Genomic DNA, 25,402 nt, shown 5'->3' on the forward strand with positions numbered 1-25,402 from the left:
ATCACCATTGTTATAAAAGAACAAGGAAGTGTCAATAGAGGAGTTTCGAAAGCCAAAGGCAAGAAGAGAACTTTTGAGCTTATCAAACCATGCACGAGGAGCTTGTTTTTAACCATAGAGGGCTTGTTGAGCTTGCAAACAGTCGTGGGATTAGTGGAATCAATAAAACCAACAGGTTGTTCCATGTAAACTTCTTCGTGAAGAGTACCATTGAGAGTTGCATTGTTGATACCTATTTGTTGAATATCCCAATTATGTGTGACAGCAAAGGAGAGTATGACACGAATGGTGAAAGGCTTGACTACAGGACTAAAGGTTTCAAAAAAATTGATCCCTGACTATTATTGAAATTGTTTAATCACAAGACATGCTTTAAATTGACTAATGGAGCCATCAAAATTGTATTTGATGCGATACAACCACTTCTTGTCAACAATATGCATGTTTGGTTGGCGGGGTACAAGACTACAAGTGTCCATGTGTTGTTATTTTTTAGGGCAATATATTCATCATCCATTACAGCAAGCCAGTGAGGAAATTTAAGTGTTTGAGCAAGACATTCTAATATACGGTTAATTGGTATGTTGTGGTCAGCAATAGTAAGGAAGATTTTGGGTTTGAAGATGCCGACTTTTGAGCAAGTTATCATGGGGTGACGGGAAAGTTGAGGAGATGGAGGAATGGGTGAGGGAAGTGGGGAGGTGGAGCTATTATGAGGAACTGGTGAGGTTAAGAAAGGCAAGACAATTTCAAGTGGTAAAGTGGAATAAGATTCTACTGAATTTGGAGTTTTGCCTTGACTATTTGAGGATGATGATGGCATGGGAATTGCTGAATCATGGCCAGTAGCAACTTCAGAATTATTGACTTCATCTTGATCTTACACAGCTGTATGGGATTGAAGTGGAGCACGTACGTTAATATTAGATTTAAGGACTTTTATCTAATTTTAGTAAAAAAAATTTAACATGAATGAAAGTTCAGGGGCATGATTTAGTACATATCAAAGTTTGAGGGGCATGATTTGGTAGATATCAAAGTTTAAAGAGCATGGTTTAGTACATAAACAATCACTGAAACGGTAAAATTGAATGAAATTAGACAAAAATTCTTAAGTCTAATAATCTCAATAGTTCAGGTAAAATTTTTAACGGCAAAAAAAGTTTAAAGAGCATGATTTAGTATATCTCAAAATTCGGAAAAAACAATTACTAATTAACAAACACATTTTGTGAACCTAAAATTCAATTTAATTATATCCAGATTTGACAAGTGTATGTATGAAATTGATTTTGGATAAAACTGACATAAAGCAGTAATGATATTGGCAATCTAAAATACTCTAAATACTTATATGCACGTAAGATTCTTTATTTCTCTCTCATTCTCTTCTGTTTGTTTCATGGATTTATGCAAGTAACATTTGGGTGGTGGTTGATATTTTTTGTGATATTGTCCAGGTAGTAGTGTAGTGGTGGTAGTTGATATTGTTTAGGTGGCGGTGGTGGCTTGTTATGAAGAGCACAAACAGATGAAGAGAGAAGAACAAAAAAAATCAAAGATTTTTTATTATTATTATTTTAATGATTAATAATTTTTTATATTTTAAAATTACTTTTATAATATTTAAACAATTAATTACGGCCTTTACAGTACACTACTACTATTGTACACTACAAACTGTAACTGTTGACATGTCTATAATATATATGGAATCTATAATGTATTTTGAGTACTCCCAACAAATGTAAAGTTTGGAGAGTTTCCCCTCCAAAAAAAAAATGTGGGGTTAAACACACCATTAAGTAAAGTTTCAGTAATTTTGCTGTAAATTTTCCTTTTTTTTTTCCTGTCATATTATGGCAATTTGTAACACAAATAAGTCCAAAGACTCCAAAACAATATTTTTTCATACTTGTGCCAGCTTTTTGCTTTGTCAAAAATTCAGTTGTATTTACTGCTCAATTCCCAATCCTATTCTCCTATCTCCAACACTAACGTAGAGTATAATGTCAGATTGTCCTAAACATATTGGTTACAAGTCCAAGTAAACAAAATCCGATTTATGTTTGTGTTCCACTTTTTTCCTATCTCATTCATCTCCAATAATAATACAACCCAACTCTAGCAGATATATTTTGTGGAAAAAAAAAATTATGCAAGTAAATAAACTACTCCAATAGTTGTGGTGGAAGTTTTTTTTTTTTTTAAGATATGTAAAATTAGAATAAAAGACCACATTCTCATTTGCCTAAAATTCAGAATGTTGTTAAACTCTGCTGTTAGCATTGCCACATTTGGTGTTTTTATTAGAATCTAGACTATGCTATGTTAGGCGAACTAGACAAAATACAATGCAGAAGAAGCAACCTGATGTAAATATCAAAATTTTGCAAAATGATTATATTAGAAGATCGCATTGCCATGTCTCAAAGCACAATGCAAAAGCAAACAAGTTGAAAGAATTTGGTGAATATTAGTGTTAAGCAAAAATTTCACATTTAGAATATTAAAAATAAATGCAAAACACAATTTCACCTATGCCAAAATTATAGCATAAGAGTTTATTAACTTAAGTTCGACCCATCCAAGATTATAAGAATAATCTCTTAATTACAATCCTTTTATTTAAAGGAAATACCCTTTGATTCCAATTACAATGACATTAAATAATTAAAATAAATTTGGGAAATTTGGGGTAAATTTGGAATTGCGGCTGAACTCAGTCGATTTAATTAACCGAGCTGCCTACATACCTTCTTTGTGAAGGATCAAGCCACTTGTAGTTCAGAATGCGGTATTTTAGAATTTGGATATAAGGATTCCGGTAGATGACCATTTTCAGGAATCCTTTGCTATTTTTGAAAATTTGGAAAAATTCTTAGGTGTATGACCTTTTATGGAATTTTAAGATTTGTATTTTTTTCATACCATTTTGCGGTATTGGCGACTGCACTTAGTCTTAGCAACTAAGTTGCCTACGTATCCTTTTGTAGGAATCAAGTCAAACGTAGTTCCGAATTTTAATTTTTTATGAGGTGAATGACCTCTCTTTTGGAATGCCATTTAATTTGTATGGCTTTGAATTTTAGTGCACTTTTTTAATTTTTTAGGTAAAATTACCATTTTTGAGATTTTTGTGAGGTTAATGACCTCTTTGAAATTTGGTGAGGTAAGTGACCTCTTTAATATTCCAATATTAATTTTGGTGAGCTCATTTGGAATTTTGTGCCATTTTGTATGGCTTTGGAATTTTACCATTTTTTGTGATGAATTTGAGATTTGAGATCTTTTTATTATATTTTATAAATAAAAAGATTATTTGGCTGATATTTTAATTAATTTAATATAATTTCCAAAATTAGAAAAAGAAATAATTAAATTAATTATCTTTTTTTACACCTGCCATTTAAATTTAAAAATCGTAATTTTTAAATTTGAGATATGATCTATTGCTTAGATATATATCTCTATATAAACTTTACTGCTGCCCACTGAAGCATCCTTAAAAAAATTAGATTCCTCAATAATATTATATTATTTTTTTTACTTCATGTTGATCAATTTTCTTTGAGTATACTCAAGCGTTGGACTTTTAGCAGCATTCTGTGTTCTCTTTCTTTTTCCGAAGACTTCTCGGTTGTTGTGGTAATATACCGCAATTTAGGTGAGTGATTATAATCTTCCCATTTGTTCATACTAATTGTATATACATTTTGAATCAGATTTTTTTATATATGTATGTGCCTTGTATGTATTATTTTTACTCAGCAGTATATACATATCTTTCGTCTCTTCCTTTTTTGTAATCATTAGGATGATATGGCATATTTTTAAATTTAAGAAAATCCTTTGTTTTCTTTGGCCACGTGAGAGCCATGAAGTGTAATATATATGTATATATATACTTAACAGAAAACTTTTAGTATTTATACATATAAATATACTATACATATATATATAACTGAACTGACGTATATACATATATATATATACACATATTACTTTTACTGATTCATACATATATAATAGCGAACCATCAAATCAGATTTTTTTGATGAAAAATCATGTCTTTTGGTATACTATTATTATAGCAGGTTTGTTTTCACAATCACTCTCGAGTAGTCGTATATCACTTTAACACACCACTCGGCCCACATATCATCGTAACTAATTTATATGTATATATAATTTCAGATGATCCAACAGAAAGATGATATTTCGACTGCAATTTTTTTATACCATTCGAGTAGTATATTTTATATTTTATACATTTCAGATACAAGTCATATCAAATTTTATATATACTTTCGATGGTGTCTTTTTTTCTTTGAATGGGAGGATTTTTTTATAAAAATATCCAATTTTTTTAGTGGAATGAGAGCATTCCATGGATGAGAGCATCCAATTTTTTAGTGGAATGAGGGCATTCCATGGATGAGAGCATCCAATTTTTTAGTGGAATGAGGGCATTCCATGGATGAGGGCATCCATAAATTTAATGGAATGAGGGCATTCCATAAATTTAATTTTAGTGGAATAAGAGTATTCCAGAGATGAAAGCATCCAAATTTTTAGTGGAATGAGGGCATCCCATGGATGAGGGCATCCATTTTCATTTATGGAATGAGGGCATTCCATAAATGAATAGAGAAACAACAAAAAAAAAATCAGAACGAGAGAGGAGCAAAATAAACATCAAAAGAAAAAAAAAAAAATAGGAATGAGATCATTCCCTGAACACTTACCCAAGCTTTTTGATTGTTGGTAGAAAAGTATCGTAGTTTTTTTTTTGTGTTTCTTTTCTCTCCTTCTCAGATTTTTTTTCAAAATATCGATCCTTTTTCTGTTCTCAACTTCTCCTATTTATAGACCCTATTTTTTCCAATAAAATTATTATTTTTTTTTATCCTGTAACGTAAAGGATGAGTAAAAATAGGGGAGTGGGGAGTTGAGATCCTATTTTCTCTCTATTTGACTGATATATTTTTTATTATTATTATTTTAAAAACCAATAATGAAATAATAATAAATTTATTTATTCCTCTTCTTTTTTTTTTATCGTTCAACAGATGCCCCCTCAAGCAAGTGCGTGTCATTTATGTACACACATCTTGCTTGAGAATTTTGTATTTTATTTTGTCTGACCTACTTTTTTTGTGCAGTATGTCTAATTTTAGGGGACTTGGCTCTCAAAGAGCTCCGAACAATTTAGGAAGAGAAATAGAGGTTGGACCATCTTATCGACGCTCCATTTCATTGAATGAAGTAAAAGCATCCAATGATCATCAAGATCCTGTTTCTTTGTGTAAGATTGAAGATGTAATCTCGGGTGACTTACAATATAATTCTTCGCTTGATGATAATGTTGTCCAGCACACTCGAGGCTTTGGTCCCAATTTTCAAGCTAAAGTTCTTGGGGATATTGACAATAAACAGGATGCTGATATGGATCACCAAGTCACAGTGGACTTTTATCCAAGCCTTCATCGTGTTTTAGCAGAGAAAAAGGCCAATAACAATTTTTTCTTTCATGGACATGCTGTATTTGCGACATATCTTATTGAATGGACAGACCTTATTTTGCGCACAAATCGAGATACTTTGAATCATGCTGGGATTTATGGAGCTGTTTATATATCGAGATATCCATTCAACTATGAGAGATCTGTATGGCGAGCTTTTTCTGAACTCTGGGGTCCTCTGTCTAACACATTTCATCATAGCAGTGGTGAGATGGGAATATCTCTGTATGATTTGAAGGTTATTGGAGGGTTACCTATTTTAGGAATTCCTTATGAAGAGTTCATACCTCTTAACAAAAAATTGGTTGGTGGCACTCCATATCATTCTACTACTGCAGAGCTTTTAAGGTTCCACACTCAAATTTATAATTATTTGAAGAGTGTCAAAGTTTATGCCAAATCAAATGATATAAATGTATCTTGGGAGCAGTGGATAGAATTTTTCTATAGAGGGAAAAAGATGTTTCAAGGTGTGAGACAAAACTCGACTTGTGAGGCCATTGGAGAAGACGACCAAAGGAAAGGTAAATCAAAAGTTAATCTTCACTCTATTCCATTGAACATTTCAAAAGAGGGTAGTCTTGCAGCCTTCTGTCTTTATGGCTAAGTCGTTTTGTTTTTCCTACTGAGGGCTCCAACATTAGACCTGAAACTTTTTATATGGCTTCAATGATGGCCCACGGACACAAAGTTTCACTTGCACCCTCTGTTTTGGGATACATTTATCGAGCTTTGTATGATTCAGCCATACATGGCCAGGGACGAGGTCAAGCCTTCTTACCTATGCATTATGTGATAGGTTGGTTAGCCGAGCATTTTCGCCATCTCTATAGTGGTTGGGATCTTATGGATCTTCCTCATTTAAGTAAGTATGGCGGGATCCCTGCTGAACGTCGAAGCATGAATGGGGCTAGACATATTTTAAGGGGAGAGGATTATGTTATGCATCGGCCATATTCATTTCCCATGGAGAAAGATCTAGACTTTCTAGATAATGAAGATTTATCTGATGAGAAATTTGAGTTACTGATTTCTATGCGCTCTTCTTTGCTACCCGTAAGAGTGGGTAATGATGCATATTTAGAACCTTATTATCCTAACAGATTTGCTCGCCAGTTTGGTTTCGATCAAGGTGTGCCCTCAGATAAGTTTTGTCTGAGTGTTCCTAGGAGGAGGCAGTGTGGAATAAGCGAAATCGCTAAAGCTTGGGTTTTAATATTAAGGAGAAATACTGGCATCCACTTTCACATTCCTAGGACTCTCCGTATGGGTCAATGCACGTGGTGGTACTGTCGTTGGTGGGTGAGGAGTTGCATTCCATACTTGGGGAGATCTGTGAAGGCCATTCATTCAACATTGTCCAAGCAACCATTCAAAGAAGAGGAGTCAAATTATGTGATCAAAGACATTCGCTTACTTTACTCCAACCCTGAAGAAGTTTTTGAGAGATGTCCTCCCCAACATAATGAATTTACTGGCGCCAACTATGCTGATACTGAGTCGGACATTGGATCAGAAAATGTCCATTCCTTAGTCCCACATTTCAAGCAAAAGAAACGTGCGAAGCATGACGAGTCTAGTCGTATTGAAGATGTCTTCTTCCCACTAACTCAGAGTTCAGAAATGCCACCATCTGATACTTGCTTCGGAGCTTCTAGCTCTAGGGATGAACAACTTATCGACTTTGATGGGTCTGATGATTATGTTAACAAAGGATTTGACAGTGAGGCATTGCCTGCAGAGCCAACCATTCCACCAGAACCGATTGTCTCAGCAAAGACGGGTACTCCATCATCACTTGTTCCTTCAGATTTGCTTATCCCTCGACCGAACCCGGTGTTGACAGTGTCAGCTTCAGCAATCACCAACTCAGACTTGAATGAGCATACCAAAAAGTTTGTGATTGAATGCATGAAAGACATTCTTCATTTGTCATCTTCTCCTCTGACCACATCAGACATTTCAAAACATCGTGCTGACGTGAGTATGCAACTCGACGTGTTGAGTACCCTTTGCGGGCATTATAAATGTGGCTTAGCAGAAGTTGCATGGTTCACTGATAATGTTAATGACTTGCTCAAAACTCAAGAAAAGTTTCTCGCTTCTGCTCAAGTTGTTGAGAATGCCCTTAGTCTTGATGAATCTCTTATCATAGATCTTCTTCGTCGTGATAAGGATAATTTGGCAGCTATAGATCATTTGTCCATATCTGTTACTAACAAGACAAAGGATTTTGAAGATTTTAAAGCAAAGGAAGCAGAGATTATTGCGGCAGAACTAGCCATACAACAGCGGCGAGCTGAGTTCGAAGCTGAAAAAGCATCATTTGAAGTAGATCTTTCTAGTCTCAATGATTCCTTGAAGGAGAAACGACATCTCGCTGAGGAGATAGATCAGTCAAAGAACCAAGCTAATGTGGAAAAATTCCATGAAGCTGAGAGAGCGAAAGCAACACTCAAGATTCAAGAAGAAGAGATCCAGAGGAGACTCGGCGCTTTGACTTTATTTCTCCAGATGGACTGAAGATCTTACAACTTTGCTTAAAAATTTTTTTTTTAGCTTTAGTTTTAGTTTTTGTTAGCCCTTTTTTTTGTTTATTAGCCTTGAGGACTAATAGTATTTTGTCATTTAGACCTTTTAGAATTTTGACTCCTTTGTTAGGAGGAATAAAGAATATTTATTTTTTTATTTTGTGGCTGCATCCAATTTTTGTTCAGATTGCCTACGTACCCTTTTAAGGGATCAAGCCGTTCGTAGTTCTTTACAACTTTTTTTTTTTTTTTTTTTGAGGAGATAATTTTTTTATTTTGTGTGGCTGGGCCTAGTTATAAACTAGATTGCCTACGTACCCGGAGTGGGATCAAGCCTTACGTAGTTCATTGCACACTCGCTTTTTTTAAGTGCGCTGTCTACACCATGGGTAAATACCCTTTTGTTTAAATGTAGAACTTTTTGATGAACTTCCCATTAACACACGGATAAACGCGTTGGCCTTCTGCATTTGAAAGTTCATATGCCCCTCTTAAGAAGACCTTAGTAACAACATAAGGTCCTTCCCATTTTGCCTCAAATTTGCCTTTCATCCTTCTAGTTATGACAATTGGTCGTTTCACAGTAAGCACTAGATCTCCAACCGAAAAAGATCGAAATTTAACTTTCTTGTTGAATGCCCCAGCTACCTGGGCTTGGTAAATTTCGAGCTTTTGTTGAATAGCAAGTCGCTTTTCATCTAATGCTTCAAGCTCGGCTAGACGGACTTGCACATTTTCATCTGGGTTTGTTAGTTGAGTAGCAATTCTTAATGAAGGTATTTGTACCTCCAGAGGTAACACTGCCTCAGACCCAAACACCAAGTTATAAGGTGTACAACCAGTCGCAGTCCTCACAGTGGTTCTATATGCCCACAAAGCTTCTAAGAGGCGTTCATGCCAATCCCTCTTATTCTTTGTCGCTGTCTTCTTCATGATTTTGCATAACACTTTGTTAAATGCTTCTGCTTGACCATTTGAAGACGGGTTGTAACTAGCCGAGAAACTGTGGTTGAATTTGTACTTGTTCATCAATTTGACCATTGCCTTACACTTGAAATAAAGGGCATTGTCGGAGATAATTTTTGAAGGAACCCCGTATCGATAAATTACGTGGGTCCTTATAAAATCAGCGACATCTTCCGCCCGTACTTCTTTTAGTGGTACGGCTTCGGCCCATTTAGAGAAGTAATCTGTGATGGCCAAAATATACTTATGGGCTTTGGAAGAGGGTGGCGTAAAAGGACCAATGACGTCCATTCCCCAAGTTTCGAAAGGCCATGACAGTATAGAAGGATGGAGTGGTTGAGGGGGTTGATGGATGAAATCTCCATGTAATTGGCATGACTTACAACATTTAGCAAAATTAATTGCATCTTGAACCATAGTAGGCCAATAGTAACCCAACCGCTTTAATTGAGCTGACAATTTTGGGCCAGCTTGATGGGCGCCACATGCACCGGCATGAGTCTCTTGAAGTGCATGTGCCGCTTCTTCTATCGAGAGACATCTCAATAATATTCCATCGAATGAACGCTTGTACAATGTGTCATTAAAGACCACAAATCGAGGCGCTCTTCTTCTTACATCCACTCTTTTCTTCAAGTCTTCTGGCAAGACTCCTTTTTGGATGTAGTCTTTGATTGGCTGACGCCAGTCATTTTCATTTGCACTATCCAGGAAAGTTATCAAGTTGACTGTATTTCCTTCTTCAACTCTTTCCATAGATTGGGATAATACATGGCGTTCCCCTATGGTAATTTGAAGATCCCTTTCTTCAGGAAGTGTTAGTGATGCAGCTAAATTAGCCAATGCATCAGCTTTACCATTTTTTGATCTGGGGATGTGATTTAGAGTTATATCTTGAAATTGGCCAAGCAAATATTTAGCCTTTTCGTGATAAGGGACTAAATTCTCATGCTTGACCGCAAATTCACCACTCATTTGTTTAATAACCAAAAGAGAATCACCAAATACCTCCAATGATTGTATTTTCATTTCGAGTGCAACTTCGAGGCCGATAACTAATGCTTCATATTCTGCTACATTATTTGTGCATATAGCTAGAATATGGAAAGAGTAAGGTATTAGGCCTCCTGACGGTGTCACAAAGACAATTCCCGCACCTGCCCCACTACTTCTTGCTGCCCCATCAAAATATAATTGCCACGATGAAGTATCAATTGCGAAGACTTCTTCATCTGGAAGATCTTCTCGCAACTCCATATCATCTGGAATTGGGTGTGCTGCCAGAAAATCAGCCAAAGCTTGTCCTTTTATTGCTTTTTGCGGGACAAAGTTAATTTCAAATTCTGACAACATCATGGACCATTTGGCAAGTCTTCCAGACAACACGGGCTTGGATAGGATATATCTTAGCGGGTCAGCTTTTGACACTAAAGTCACAGGATGTGAGAGCAAATAGTGTCGTAGTTTTGTGACAGCAAAGATTAAAGCCAAACGCACTTTCTCAATTGGAGGGTAGTTTTGTTCTGCCCCTACTAAAGTTCTACTTAAATAGTAAAGAGCAACTTCTTTTCCCTCCTCATTATTTTGCGCTAGCATTGCTCCCAAGGAGCGGTCGAGTGAAGTGATATATAATATCAATGGCTTTCCTAAGATTGGAGCTCTCAACACTGGTGGGTGCAACAGGTACTTTTTAATGCTTTCAAAAGCATTCTGGCATGCCTCATCCCAAATGAATGGGACATTTTTCTGCATCAATCTCGAAAAAGGTTGACATCTACTGCATGTTTCGAGATGAATCTTCGAATATACGCAAGTTTTCCCTGTAGTCCACGTAGTTGACGTAAATTACGCGGGGGAGGCATTTCCAAAATTGCTTTGATCTTTGCAGGGTCGATTTCAATTCCTCGATGTCTGACGATAAACCCGAGGAACTTTCCAGATGTTACCCCAAATGCACATTTTAAAGGATTCATCTTGAGATTGTGTTGCCTGAGCCTGTCAAAGACTCGTTTTAAATCATCAAGATGATTTGTCCTTTCTTTTGTTTTGACCACTAGATCGTCGACATAACATTCGACAGTATTGTGCATCATGTCTTCAAAAATTGTGGTCATTGCTCTTTGGTAGGTTGCCCCTGCATTCTTGAGGCCAAATGGCATAACTGTATAACAAAATATGCCTTTTGGTGTCCGAAAAGCAGTGAGCTCTTCGTCCTCGTGTGCCATTTTGATTTGGTTGTACCCAGAAAATCCATCCATGAATGATAAGGCATCAAAACCAGTGGTAGCATCTATCAATAACTCAGTGATGGGGAGTGGGAATTCATCTTTTGGGCAAGCCCGATTAAGATCTCGATAATCCACGCATATGCGGAGTTGCCCATTTTTCTTCATCACTATGACGATGTTTGCAAGCCAAGTAGGATACTGAACTTCCCGAATAAACCGACAATCTCTTAACTTGTCAATTTCTGCCTCGACTTTGGGAAGTAATTCTGGTCGAATCCTTCTTTGAGATTGTTTAACAGGGGTAGCGTCTTTTGATAATCGCCAACTCCGTGGACAAAGAACCTTTCGGTTCAACCCCGGCATGTCTCGGTATAACCAAGCAAATACATCTTTGTTCTCGCGAAGGACTTGTATGTACTGTGGTAACTCTTCTTCAGATAATAAAGCACTGACAAACACAGGCTTTGGATCATCCTCGGTCCCGAGGTTGATCTCTATTAAGTCATCCACAGTTGCTTGTCCTCCATCTTCGAATTCCTGAGGTGCTGGTTGAAAGATGTCTATAAAATCTTCCGAAGGGTTTGAGCTTGAGCCTTCATCTTCTACGGTCAAGCTTTCTTCGAAAGAGAGGTAATTGACTTGAGCAAAATTTTCTCCATCTTCTTGTGTTTCATGCCCTCGAATAGTAATTCTCAAAGATTTCTTCGTTTTGGCATCCACCGTTTTTGCTTTTTAGTTCCCTTTCGACCGTGGAGCACTTGGGAAAACAAGCCTTTCAAATGCCGACACTCGTGGGGTGGATGTGCTTGGCTCGAAGTCTATCAAATACTGAGACTCGCGGGGAAGGTGTAGGAGCATCGTTGCTGTGAAACATCTTTTGTTCCTCCTCTGTTAACTCATCTGGTTCAAAAGAAGCTTTTAAACAATCACTATTTTGATGGATTGTGACTCCTTTTTGCTTCTTAAAATGAACATTTTTCTTCGTTGTTTTGAAGGTTTTCGGAGTTACAGAAGTGGAGGACGTTTTATTGAGAGTAATGACTCTTTTATTTTTCTTGCTATCTTTACCAAAGGAAACTGAAATTTGCATTTTACCCTTGGGTAGTGACTGATCGATTTTCCTTAGTGGTAAAGTAAAGCTTGTCATCAAGGCTGTCATCGAATCTTCGATCGGTGTCAAAGCTTTTTGCCCTACTCCTCGTTGACTTTTAGGGATATACTTGAAGGTTCGTTTTTGGCTAGATACCTTCAAGTTCTCCTCTTTGGACTGAGGAGATTTCACAAGGGATAGTCGCTTAATTTGTGGAGAGTTTTGTACGACTGAGTTTTCGTGACGTTTGCTCTCCTCAGGTTTCCCTTTCAAGATGGTGACATTAGCTGGCTTGTAAAACTTTGCATCAGCATAATTCACTTGTTCCCCATAAAAGGGATTCGGGTCTGCATTGACACTTTTGACTTTGCCTTCCTTGCAAAACTTAAAGCATTGGTGGAGTGTTGAAGGAATGACTCCATATTCATGAAGCCATGGTCGCCCTAACAACACATTGTAGGATGTGTCTGAATCGATAACATGAAATAAGGCTTCAGAATTTAACTCGCCTATTTCAATTTTTAGTGTGATACTTCCCCTTACTTTTTCTCCAGCTTGGTTAAAACCTTGAATAGTCAATGATGATGGAGACAATTGACGTGGGTGTAAACCAACATCTCTCAAGGTTTTTAAGGGGAGTACATTCACAACTGATCCACAATCCAACATGATGCGGCTCACGCGATTATCAGCAACCATACCCGTCACGTACAGAGGTCGATTATGTAAGGCAGCTCCCAACTGACGATCTTTATCATCGAAAGTTATGCATGCCATACAAGAGGTGTGCGTCTCAAGTGATATAGGTTTCATTGGCTCTATTTTCTCCGTATAAAATTCAGGACTTGTCAATGCGACAACAAGTGCATTTCTATGCTCAGGAGACATTTGCAGTGCATCGTAAACGCTTAAAAGGGCGAGTGGATGCGTTTTAGATGAGCCAATATGTCATATTTTGCTCGTGTCATCTCATCTTCACCAGTGTTTTTACATCTTCGATTGTCAATGGCGGATTCTTGGTTGGCCGAAGATGAAGGCTTTTGAAGGTCTTGTTTAGCTTTTTCAAGCTCTTTCGCCTCTTTTTCCTTCTTTGCAAAAATTTTCCGCCGCATATCTTGCAAGGTAATTTCATCTACCTCTTTTTCACTTTCAGGTGAGATAGATTCAGGATCTTCTTTTGTTAAAGTCATGCAGCAATCCGACACCTTCGTCATTACAACTAGGTTGCCTTGCCCCGTAACTCTTTTGGTAAAAACTCCTCCCGCAGTTACTAGATTTCGTTTTGGTTGTTCGAGTTCATTTCTTTTGGAAACGGCCTTTTGCTTGCCGATCCTTTTCTTACTCTTTTGATCCTTTATATCTGGTCTACTCCGAAATTTGACTCCGGAGCTTCCAGATGGCTTCCGAGATGGAATTTTTGCCGGTTTTTTTCGAGTCTATGTTTGCCATGTACTTTCTAAATCCTCTTCACTATCATACCAGTCCTCCCAAATTTCTAAATTAGGCTCTGTCATGAGCTCATATAATGTAGGAATATTTGGGTTTCCTGGCCTTGGCATGTCTGAGTGGGCTTGGACTATTGTAACTTCCTTGTCGACTTCAAATGCCACAGAAATTATGTCCCTTTGTGTGGGATCATTTGGTATTTGGTCATTCTCGGTTAAGGAAGTTGTATTTGTCGTCGCTTTTCCGAGAGAAGAGTCAATCTCGATCTCTTTTCTCTTGATCATGCCTTCGATAATGTTTTTAAGGATGTAACAATCCGACAATGGGTGACTCACAATTTGGTGGTACCGACAATAATTTGGATCATTTGTCATACCAACCTCGTTGGGTCGTTTCGGCTCGGGGAGTCGTATTGCCTTAGCTTTTAACAACTCATCGAAAATTTGGTCGACGTCATCATCGTCGAATGAGTACTTAACTTCTTTCCTTTCTTTGAGAGTTAATTTCTTTTGCGGCTCCCGTGCCTTCCCTTTATCTTTGTTGCCGGTATTGACAAAAGTTGCCATTGATTCTCCCTTCTTGAATGGCTTTTTATTTTCGAATCTCGGTGAAGGTTTGCCACCCCTTTGTCGAGAAATTTGTATCTCAACGTTGCAAGCCTTCGAGACGAGCTCATTAAAAGTTTTGGGTTCTGCTGTGCCCACAAAAGTTGCCACCTCAGGGTTGAGGTTTTTGGCGCACATTGAAACCGCCGCTTGTTCCGATATCCTTTCTGGACATTGGAGATTGAGGTTTCTCCATCTGGTTATGAACTCATTAGCGTTTTCACTAATTCTTTGCTTTGTTTCCACCAGGTCATGGAGACTTATGGTCTTCTTTGAGCTCACGAATTGTGCCAGGAAAGCTTTTTGCATGTCATCCCAAGTAGTTATCGATCCTGCGGGTAACTGAGTATACCAGGTGAATGCTGCCTCTTTTAGAGATTGCACAAATTGCCGGATCAATAGTGCATCTGATTGGGCAGATTCACCACATGCAGAGGTGAAATAGGCCAAATGCTCATGAGGAGAACCATTAATTCCATCAAACTTTTCAAACTTTTGTCTAATGTAGTTTGGTGGAAATGGAATTTGATCATAGTAAGCCGGGTATGGCTTATGATATCCAAGAATAGGCATTGTTGCAGCCTGATATTCCCGAATACCCTCCATGATAAGAGCCTTCAGGTCCTGCTGAGGTTGGACACCAGCTATTGGTGGTTGCACACCTTGTGGTGGCGGTTGTGTGTTGCCTACAGGCGGCACTGAGGACGAGGATTGTTGCCCAATCTCATTCTCCTTTTGTCTCATATTAACTTGATGAGATAATTCTGTTGAGAGTCGAGCTACTTCTTCGTCCCTCTCAGCCAATAACCTTTGCAGTTCCTGAATCTTCTCTTCATTACTGATTGTCCCAGTTACTAACACCGGCATATTTTTATCATTGCCAATGGTTAGTGCTTCGAACTGAGTAATGAGATCAGCAGACACCCCCTCACTGTGTTCAATAAGGGGAGTGTCTTCTAAAGAGTGTTCAGATGTACACCCTTCTTCCTGAACTTTTTGAAAAGAGGGATTCACTGATTCCTGCATGGCACGAGCTTTCGATCGAGTTACAGGGCCCGTATAGGAGGGCAGCTTAGCAGTTGAGGTGACCCTTGTTGGTCGGTAGCCCTGGAGAAACATCCAGTCGCCATGTTCTCTTCGGAATGAGTTAGGGCTTGCTTTGGGAACCCTTACACTATCGCTTCTAGCCTTCTTTGGGAAGGAGAAAGGCGTCCTACACCCTTCATCTAATAAAGGGCGTTCATTGATCTCAGCAGATGCCCCCTGTTGACCTTGGCGGTTGACAGAGATTACGATCGGAGGCCTAATCGGGGTGCCTCCTACTAATTCCCTCATTTCAAGAGGGTTTGGTGAAGGTGAAGTGTTTGTCCCCCTCCTCCCTTTTGTCGCCTTCCTACCTCTCCGAGGTTGAGAAGTCGGTGTTGCCTCAGTTTCCTCCGCAGAGGTAACCATTACTGAGACGATAGTGGGCAAGAAAATAGGAACAGAACCAATCAAGATACGCTCCCATTCCTGGATCATTACGGGGGAGCCAGTCTTCGTTGGCTTCCCTTCGGTCTTGGCAACCTTCGCTGCAGACCTTTTCACTGCCCGGGCTTGCCTCTTTCTAAAGCCCTTTGCTGCCTTGCCTCTTAAGGCCTGTGCAGTCTTAGTAATGTTTTTCACACCTTTCCCTCTGCCAGCCTTTTTAGCTGGTGTAGGTGTCTTCACATTCTTTATTGGTTCGGGCACCCTGCATGAAATGGGTGCTCGATCAATAGAGAATGCTGCCAAAAAGCGGCTCTTTTTCCCTCCTCGCGCAAGAGGTTGTTGGTAACTTGTGGAAGTAAACCGTGACTTGTGGTGCCATTTTTTCCTAAAAACAGTAAACATGATTAGCACCATAAAGTTAAAGTTGAATAATAATCATCATATTTGGAGATGAAAAGGAGAATGGGTCCCACCGGGCGTGCCAAAAATTATGTTAAGCCAAAATTTCACATTTAGAATATTAAAAATAAATGCAAAACACAATTTCACCTATGCCAAAATTATAGCATAAGAGTTTATTAACTTAAGTTCGACCCATCCAAGATTATAAGAATAATCTCTTAATTACAATCCTTTTATTTAAAGGAAATACCCTTTGATTCCAATTACAATGACATTAAATAATTAAAATAAATTTGGGAAATTTGGGGTAAATTTGGAATTGCGGCTGAACTCAGTCGATTTAATTAACCGAGCTGCCTACATACCTTCTTTGTGAAGGATCAAGCCACTTGTAGTTCAGAATGCGGTATTTTAGAATTTGGATATAAGGATTCCGGTAGATGACCATTTTCAGGAATCCTTTGCTATTTTTGAAAATTTGGAAAAATTCTTAGGTGTATGACCTTTTATGGAATTTTAAGATTTGTATTTTTTTCATACCATTTTGCGGTATTGGCGACTGCACTTAGTCTTAGCAACTAAGTTGCCTACGTATCCTTTTGTAGGAATCAAGTCAAACGTAGTTCCGAATTTTAATTTTTTATGAGGTGAATGACCTCTCTTTTGGAATGCCATTTAATTTGTATGGCTTTGAATTTTAGTGCACTTTTTTAATTTTTTAGGTAAAATTACCATTTTTGAGATTTTTGTGAGGTTAATGACCTCTTTGAAATTTGGTGAGGTAAGTGACCTCTTTAATATTCCAATATTAATTTTGGTGAGCTCATTTGGAATTTTGTGCCATTTTGTATGGCTTTGGAATTTTACCATTTTTTGTGATGAATTTGAGATTTGAGATCTTTTTATTATATTTTATAAATAAAAAGATTATTTGGCTGATATTTTAATTAATTTAATATAATTTCCAAAATTAGAAAAAGAAATAATTAAATTAATTATCTTTTTTTACACCTGCCATTTAAATTTAAAAATCGTAATTTTTAAATTTGAGATATGATCTATTGCTTAGATATATATCTCTATATAAACTTTCTGTCGCCCACTGAAGCATCCTTAAAAAAATTAGATTCCTCAATAATATTATATTATTTTTTTTACTTCATGTTGATCAATTTTCTTTGAGTATACTCAAGCGTTGGACTTTTAGCAGCATTCTGTGTTCTCTTTCTTTTTCCGAAGACTTCTCGGTTGTTGTGGTAATATACCGCAATTTAGGTGAGTGATTATAATCTTCCCATTTGTTCATACTAATTGTATATACATTTTGAATCAGATTTTTTTATATATGTATGTGCCTTGTATGTATTATTTTTACTCAGCAGTATATACATATCTTTCGTCTCTTCCTTTTTTGTAATCATTAGGATGATATGGCATATTTTTAAATTTAAGAAAATCCTTTGTTTTCTTTGGCCACGTGAGAGCCATGAAGTGTAATATATATGTATATATATACTTAACAGAAAACTTTTAGTATTTATACATATAAATATACTATACATATATATATAACTGAACTGACGTATATACATATATATATATACACATATTACTTTTACTGATTCATACATATATAATAGCGAACCATCAAATCGATTTTTTGATGAAAAATCATGTCTTTTGGTATACTATTATTATAGCAGGTTTGTTTTCACAATCACTCTCGAGTAGTCGTATATCACTTTAACACACCACTCGGCCCACATATCATCGTAACTAATTTATATGTATATATAATTTCAGATGATCCAACAGAAAGATGATATTTCGACTGCAATTTTTTTATACCATTCGAGTAGTATATTTTATATTTTATACATTTCAGATACAAGCCATATCAAATTTTATATATACTTTCGATGGTGTCTTTTTTTCTTTGAATGGGAGGATTTTTTTATAAAAATATCCAATTTTTTTAGTGGAATGAGAGCATTCCATGGATGAGAGCATCCAATTTTTTAGTGGAATGAGGGCATTCCATGGATGAGAGCATCCAATTTTTTAGTGGAATGAGGGCATTCCATGGATGAGGGCATCCATAAATTTAATGGAATGAGGGCATTCCATAAATTTAATTTTAGTGGAATAAGAGTATTCCAGAGATGAAAGCATCCAAATTTTTAGTGGAATGAGGGCATCCCATGGATGAGGGCATCCATTTTCATTTATGGAATGAGGGCATTCCATAAATGAATAGAGAAACAACAAAAAAAAAATCAGAACGAGAGAGGAGCAAAATAAACATCAAAAGAAAAAAAAAAAAATAGGAATGAGATCATTCCCTGAACACTTACCCAAGCTTTTTGATTGTTGGTAGAAAAGTATCGTAGTTTTTTTTTTGTGTTTCTTTTCTCTCCTTCTCAGATTTTTTTTCAAAATATCGATCCTTTTTCTGTTCTCAACTTCTCCTATTTATAGACCCTATTTTTTCCAATAAAATTATTATTTTTTTTTATCCTGTAACGTAAAGGATGAGTAAAAATAGGGGAGTGGGGAGTTGAGATCCTATTTTCTCTCTATTTGACTGATATTTTTTTTATTATTATTTTAAAAACCAATAATGAAATAATAATAAATTTATTTATTCCTCTTCTTTTTTTTTTATCGTTCAACAATTAGTCATATGACTGGCTATACATTTAAAGGAACTTTAAAACTATGTTAATGTTCTAATATTAAACATTAAATAGTGTACCTAAATGTGTTTCTGATGTGGTCCTTCTCAATCCCAAATAGTGGCTGTGTTTAAGAACTGAAACTGGGACTGAGATATTAGTTGGTCTTCCATCTTCTAACCAGCTGGACCAAAAGTAACTTAAAGGGAATAAACAAAAAAAAAAAAAGAGCCAAAAGAGTTCATAAACAACCATGCCTCGTGCAACTCTGGTGCAACCTAGCCAATCTTCATTTTCCAACTACCTTGAACCAGAAGTAGATTATAGTGAAAAATATTAATCCAAAAATAACCACATGCACGATATGGTTTGAGCTCTGCTGGATAGTCCTGTTCAACCTCCTCATTCCATTTTTCACCCCAGCCCCAGCTTGACTCAAGGTCAATTGCTATTATAAGCACCAGAAAGAAATTTGTGAGAATATAATTTGCTAATGCTTAAAAGAATGTCATAAGCAGTATGTAGTTTTCTTATAGCAAGCACTCCCAATAAAATGGGAACTTCTACATCTTGCTACAGTACATCCTTTACATTTATTACGTTAAGAAATAATTAAATTGCAGTAGCTAGGAGATGCTGCAAAATAAAGCAGACTGTGGTAACAAAACTAATAAAAATACCGTTTCTTTTACATAAAAAATATATATAAGCTTCCAGTTTAAATAGAGAAAAAGAATGGCATATATCTCACCAAATCTGCAAGTAGATCATTCTGAACCCTTGTTTCTGATTCAATCTCTTGAGCCACCTGTGGATCAGTAATACAATGAGAGCATAAAACAGCACTCAATATTTTATTGTCAAAATTGGGTTTGACCCAAAGATATGCCTTATGAAACCATTTAGCTTAATAGAACCACAAAACAGCACTGCTCTAGTTTTAAAGGTGATTACTGAATGACCAGTTTACTATTTCTATGAATATCAGAAAAACTATTTCTACTAAAATCATAATGGCAGACATATATTTTGCTGCATGTTAAGCACAAAAAAAGCCATGCCTTCAAAATTGTTGGATTAATTAAGAAATGGGGATTACGACAATCAGTATTGTGTTAAAAAGGGAATCAGATCCTCCCCAAGTTTTACTTCTGTTTTTCACAATCACAAGGATATCCCCCAATTTTTACTTTTCTTTTTCACAATCACATGGAAATACCCCCAATTTTTACTTTTGTTCTTCACAATCACAAGGATATACCCCCAATTCTCTATAAATTAAAGACAAACTACATCCCTTACACACACACACAAAAAAAAAAAAAAGACAAACAACATCAGCGCATATGTTGTTTTTTTTTTTTTTAGTGATAGGACAGATATGAATGAATTAGAGGTTTCGTCTCAATAATAAGGACTTCAAGGAGTGAAATAGAAGTCAGTGCTCTACTAGTCTGGAGAATATAGCTCAGTCAAACTTCTAGTCCAGCCACGAAACTAAAAATAGAACTCAAATAGATAGTAAATTCAAGTGGGAAAGATAAGTTCAAGCTTAGGCAAATGCTCCCTAAATAATGTGATTCGTATATTTCAGAAGTTTGATCATAAGATAGACAATGAAGGATTTCAAGTATGTAGAAAGCACCTAATAATATCAATGATTCAAAAGTGGCTAAAATCAGGTAGGGAATGTTCCAATGAATGCAGAACAATTGTCAACTGTCAAGTGAACAGGTGGATCAAAATTTCTTTCTGGGGCAGTGAAAGTTACTAGCAAAATTTCTTGAGGTAAGCTATAATGGAAATCAAACATACGAGAAAGGGTGCAAAAAAAGGAAAAACTTTTCAATGAATCTTAGCTTAATGATAGAGTAAACTTCATGGAACTTAAATAGCTTCTTTACAATAAGTTACATATAACAACATTCACCTAGATTATCAGGTTGTTATTTTAAAATTTAGGGGTGCAACACGAGGAGATTATCAGGTTGTTATTGGATTACACTACAAACATATAACAACTGTAACTAGCTTCAGTTGTTAGCTTCCCTAGAAGCTTCTGCGGGTTATTCAATTTCAATACAGGAAAGGAGCAATAATTTAGTTAAAAGGTGATAAAAGAACATGTTTTCAAATTTGAGTGCGTATAGAAAGTCAGGAGGATTTCTTATAGATACACACACACACACACATATATATACATATTAGGAAAACGAAATCTAGTACAGACCTAATTACTATGTTCTCTTGTAGCAGCAATAAAGCATTGGGAATTTACACAATTTCACCTATACTGAAATATGATAATTAGAAGTTTAATTGTAAGTACTAAGCGAGTTATATTTCCATTGGTTGAAGCTGGTATTCTCTCTATGACACCACCATAACAGAATTCTGTTCCCTTAGCCTCTAATAATTGTCTCCCCGGTAAAAGAAATAGAGATCAGGCGTATGTAAATGAAGCCTCATTTTGCATTGCATCACTCCAAATAGTGTGGTGCAATAGCCAAATTTCCCACTGGATGAATTTATTAAACAGCTCATTACATTATTATAAGAGGAGAAAAAGACATAAGACTTTTTACAGGGTCAAGACTTGAGAAACAAAACTCTATGTGAATGTATCCATGTTTCCCCCATTTGATTACGAGTTACGACAGCTTTTTATGAAATACTAATTTCTATGACAAATTTCTTACAGAAAGAATTTGCCTTCGAGTAAAAAGAAAGTTACATGCGATCTTCTAATAATTTGAATGCAAAAAAGTTATTGTATACTAGATAGTAGATTGAAAACAATGATGCGTACATTGAACAAAGCAGACTTTTGTTTTTATGTCTACCTATGTCTTAGTAATTGCAATCTATATTTGTACTGTTTTCACCTAAATCATCACAAACACAAAGAACAAATGAAAATTATGACCATATTAACTTGTCGTCTTCCCCTTTTACATATCAGCATTCAGCATCAATTATTATAATTCGAGAAAAACCCATGGCTGGAATTTTCACAGCCAATTTTCCCAAACAAGAAAAATTGTTCGCATAAAATTAAAAAAGGGAAGGGATCGAAACCATACAGTTTTAAGACGTCTAACTTGGGAATGGAGACCAGTGATTTGTTCATCTAGGTCTCCGTGCAAGGGATCAATCCTTAGCTGAATTTCGTCGGCAGTACCTACCGGCCTCGCGCTAAGGCCTTGTCTGCACAGGAAAAAGAAAATTAAGGATAAGTGAAATGGTTTGTTGAGAGAGATTGTTGAATAACAATAGTAGAAAAGAGAAAGTACTTTGATCTGTAAGGGTTTGCCATGGCAGGTAAACTTGAAGAAGCAGACCAATAAACAAAGAAAAAAAAAATGGAAAGGACTCCAATCCAACTGGATTTATTTAGAATTAGTAGTCGAGGATATCTTCTTATAACCACCAGCGCATCATTTTATTTTATTTGATAATTATAATATTGAAAGGGAAATTTGATTTAGAACGATTAAATGTAAAATATATTGTTTTAATCTCAATTGGAAATAGTATCTATTTATCTATTTAAAGGACAACTATAAGTCTATAAGGCGATGATACGGCGGTTTAAAAATGTTCTAAAGTCTTTTTTTTTTCTCTTTAATTCTCTTTTTTTTTTAATTTTTTATTAATTTCATATGTATTAATTTATATCTAATATATTTTTTTCTTAATTTATTTATTTTTTTTTTAAAAAAAATGATAACTCAAAAAAAATTAGTTATCAAGTTTTTTTTTTTTGCCACGTTGTGGTTTCTTGGCTTTTTTTTTTTTTAAATTAAAATTTTAAAAAAATATATAATTAAAGAAAATTCTTTAATGCACTCTCTTAAAAGGGATACACCGATACATCTCTATTTGTTTTAGTATCCGAAATAATTTTTTAGTCAATTTTTTTTTCATGCTCATGTAAATTATACTTATTTAAGACATCCTGCAAAATTTAAAGAAATTTGGAAAAATTTAACACGCTGAAAATTACATTCAAGCAGTGTGTTACACGCGTGACTATTTTATTTTATACGCGTGTAAAATAGACTGTTTGAACATTGTTTTTTATAGGAATTTTTACACAAAATGTCTATTTTGACCAATTTTTAACATTTATATTATCCTTTCTAATTTTTAACATTTTTACTTTTTAAAATTTTCTTTAATACTTTTTAAAGTTTTATAATTACATATTTACCTTTTGTTCTCCTTTCTCATATCTAACCTCATTCAGATCTGGACTCAACATGTCATCTCTCACTCTCTCATCAAGCTTATCAAACTTTCACACTCGTCTTTGCACAATCACCATATGTAGCCTCTTGTCATCACGCAAAGCCTCTTCTCAAGCTACCATTGTCGTTCAATTGATGCTTGTAAGGTCTTCTTCTCTTCTTCTTCTTCTTCTTCTTCTTGCTAAAATTACAAAAATAAAAGTCTAGATTTGATAAATTTTATAAGAGTTTGTTGTTTATTTGCTTATTTATTATTGAATTTTCTATTTTTCTTACAGATTTTAGGAATTTTGTTCTTATTATTCTGTAAGTTGAGTTCTCATATATATACTGTAATATCCAGATTAAAATAGTATTTAATTTTTTTTTCTCTCCTTGGGATATTAATTGTGTGAGGATAATTATCTTATATATTTGTATTGTTAGTGAGTTGAGATTATTGCTTAGATTATTGTACCAATTTTTTAGAGAGAGTTAAAGTTTTATTAACTACGAAAGTAAAATATTATGGTATTTTTACAAGGTAGGTAATCATTTAATTAAAGTCCAATATGAAAGTTTATTAGGGTTTTATAAATTATTTAGTGGATTTTAATTAATGGTATAAGTGATATCAAATAACATTATTATAGAATTAATGTTAAAAATTCGTAGGTTTGGATAAATTCGCAGGATTAAAAACTGTTTTATTAAAACGATCATATCTGGAGTTTTAGAGCTCGGATTGAGGTGATTTCAGTGGCATTGGAAAGATAATTCAAAGATCTATCAATTATGTAGAAATAGATTTATCATAATTTTAAATTTATTGGGGTAAAAATTAAGCTACAAAGTGACGACCTGTTAACTTTAGTATAGAAATCCTAAGTTTTAAAATTCAAATTTAAAACTTATATCTAACAAATAAGATTTTTATTTAATTATTCTATTTAGAGTTAAATTAGCATCAGATTATAGGGGCTATTTTATTATTTTCTTTTATATGTTTAATTATATTATAAAACCTAAATCTATCACATTCTTGATACGTAATATGCAGAGCCTCTACCCCTAAGAAAAATAAAACTCAATCTCAATCTCTTTCTTTCAGCCTAAACACAATTCTATCCTGAACACAATTCTTAGAGAATACACTCATAAAATCCTATACCCTACAAGTTATTCATCTCGCTATCTATCAAAGATTTATAATTTTTCTCCTTGTTTCGTTCTCTTCGCCAAACAACACTCATGATTTTCATCAACATAAGATTGAGATCACATCACCATTCTAATAATTTGAGATTTCAAGATCTAGCACTGATTAGGAAGAGTCATCAAGAGGTAAGAGAGTTCTTCCACTTATTGTTGTGAACTTTTAGGTTAAATTGTGAAATCTCGTTTTTATTTTTTTCTGAAAATTATTGTCTTAGTAAAATAGTCATATCTCTCTCTCAATATTGATCCGTTTCCAGCGATTTTGTATCGTTAGAAAGCTTATTCGATGATCTAAAATTTTTATGAAGAAACTATTCACCATTTCGGTGATATTCTATGTCGAAAACTATCATCTTTCTGATGTTGTTGTAAATCGTTTTCTTCATATTCCCAGAAAAACTACTTTCACTTAAAATACCATAACTCTCTCAATTCTCATCCATTTTTAATGATCTATATATGGTTTCAAAGCTTATTCGATTTCTCATAAGTTTTATGAAGAAACATTTCATTAATTCGGAGTTATACTATGTCGAAAACTTATTTTCCTTCTGTATCATTTGCTTCGTTTCTTGAATAATGTTCTTGCAAAACTGTTTTAGTAAAATTACAATATCTTTCTGAATATAATTCCAATTTCAAAGATTTTGGTATTATTGGAAAGGGAATTTAATTTTCTAAAACTTTCATGGAGATATTATCTTCTAGTTTTGAACCTTTCAACGCCAAAAGTTTGTATTTTTGCTAAGTCGTATAATTCGTTACTCCATATTCCTTCTCAGAAATAGTTTCAGTAAAACAATCATAACTCTCTCAGTTTTAATCCATTTTTAATGATCTTTATATCATTGGAAAGATAATGGAATTTCTTATAATTTTTATGAAGACAACTTTTACTGAATTAGTGTAGTTGTTGGTCAAAAATAGTGATCTTTCTGCTGTACTGTAAGAGTACGAATTTTAATATTAGGGCTTGACCCATGTCTTATTATAGGTAGTAGTGACGAGATAACAAGT

The 25,402-nt window shown here is 35.2% G+C and overlaps 1 protein-coding gene across 1 annotated transcript; it reads right to left on the reverse strand.

Annotated features, from left to right (window-relative positions):
• Positions 1-18,916: 18,916 nt before the first annotated feature.
• Positions 18,917-22,391, reverse strand: LOC133037309 (bet1-like protein At4g14600). The gene is made up of 4 exons (XM_061114323.1): positions 22,232-22,391; positions 22,022-22,145; positions 19,690-19,746; positions 18,917-19,386 (listed from the first exon to the last, which is right to left on the reverse strand). The coding sequence occupies exons 1-4, from the start codon at positions 22,252-22,254 to the stop codon at positions 19,228-19,230; spliced, it is 363 nt and encodes a 120-aa protein (XP_060970306.1). The 5' UTR covers positions 22,255-22,391; the 3' UTR covers positions 18,917-19,227.
• Between the last annotated feature and the right edge of the window lie 3,011 nt (positions 22,392-25,402).

Source organism: Cannabis sativa, chromosome 4 (assembly GCF_029168945.1).
Source record: "Cannabis sativa cultivar Pink pepper isolate KNU-18-1 chromosome 4, ASM2916894v1, whole genome shotgun sequence".
NCBI lineage: Eukaryota > Viridiplantae > Streptophyta > Magnoliopsida > Rosales > Cannabaceae > Cannabis > Cannabis sativa.

Bases quoted from the DNA above. Each gene is read 5' to 3' on its own strand.
- LOC133037309 (XM_061114323.1), bottom strand. From the start codon at position 22,254: ATGGCAAACCCTTACAGATCAAA. The intron at 22,146-22,231 runs GTACTTTCTCTT...TTTCCTGTGCAG, and splicing joins GCAAACCCTTACAGATCAAA to ACAAGGCCTTAGCGCGAGGC. The intron at 19,747-22,021 runs GTATGGTTTCGA...ACTGATCCACAG, and splicing joins AAGTTAGACGTCTTAAAACT to GTGGCTCAAGAGATTGAATC.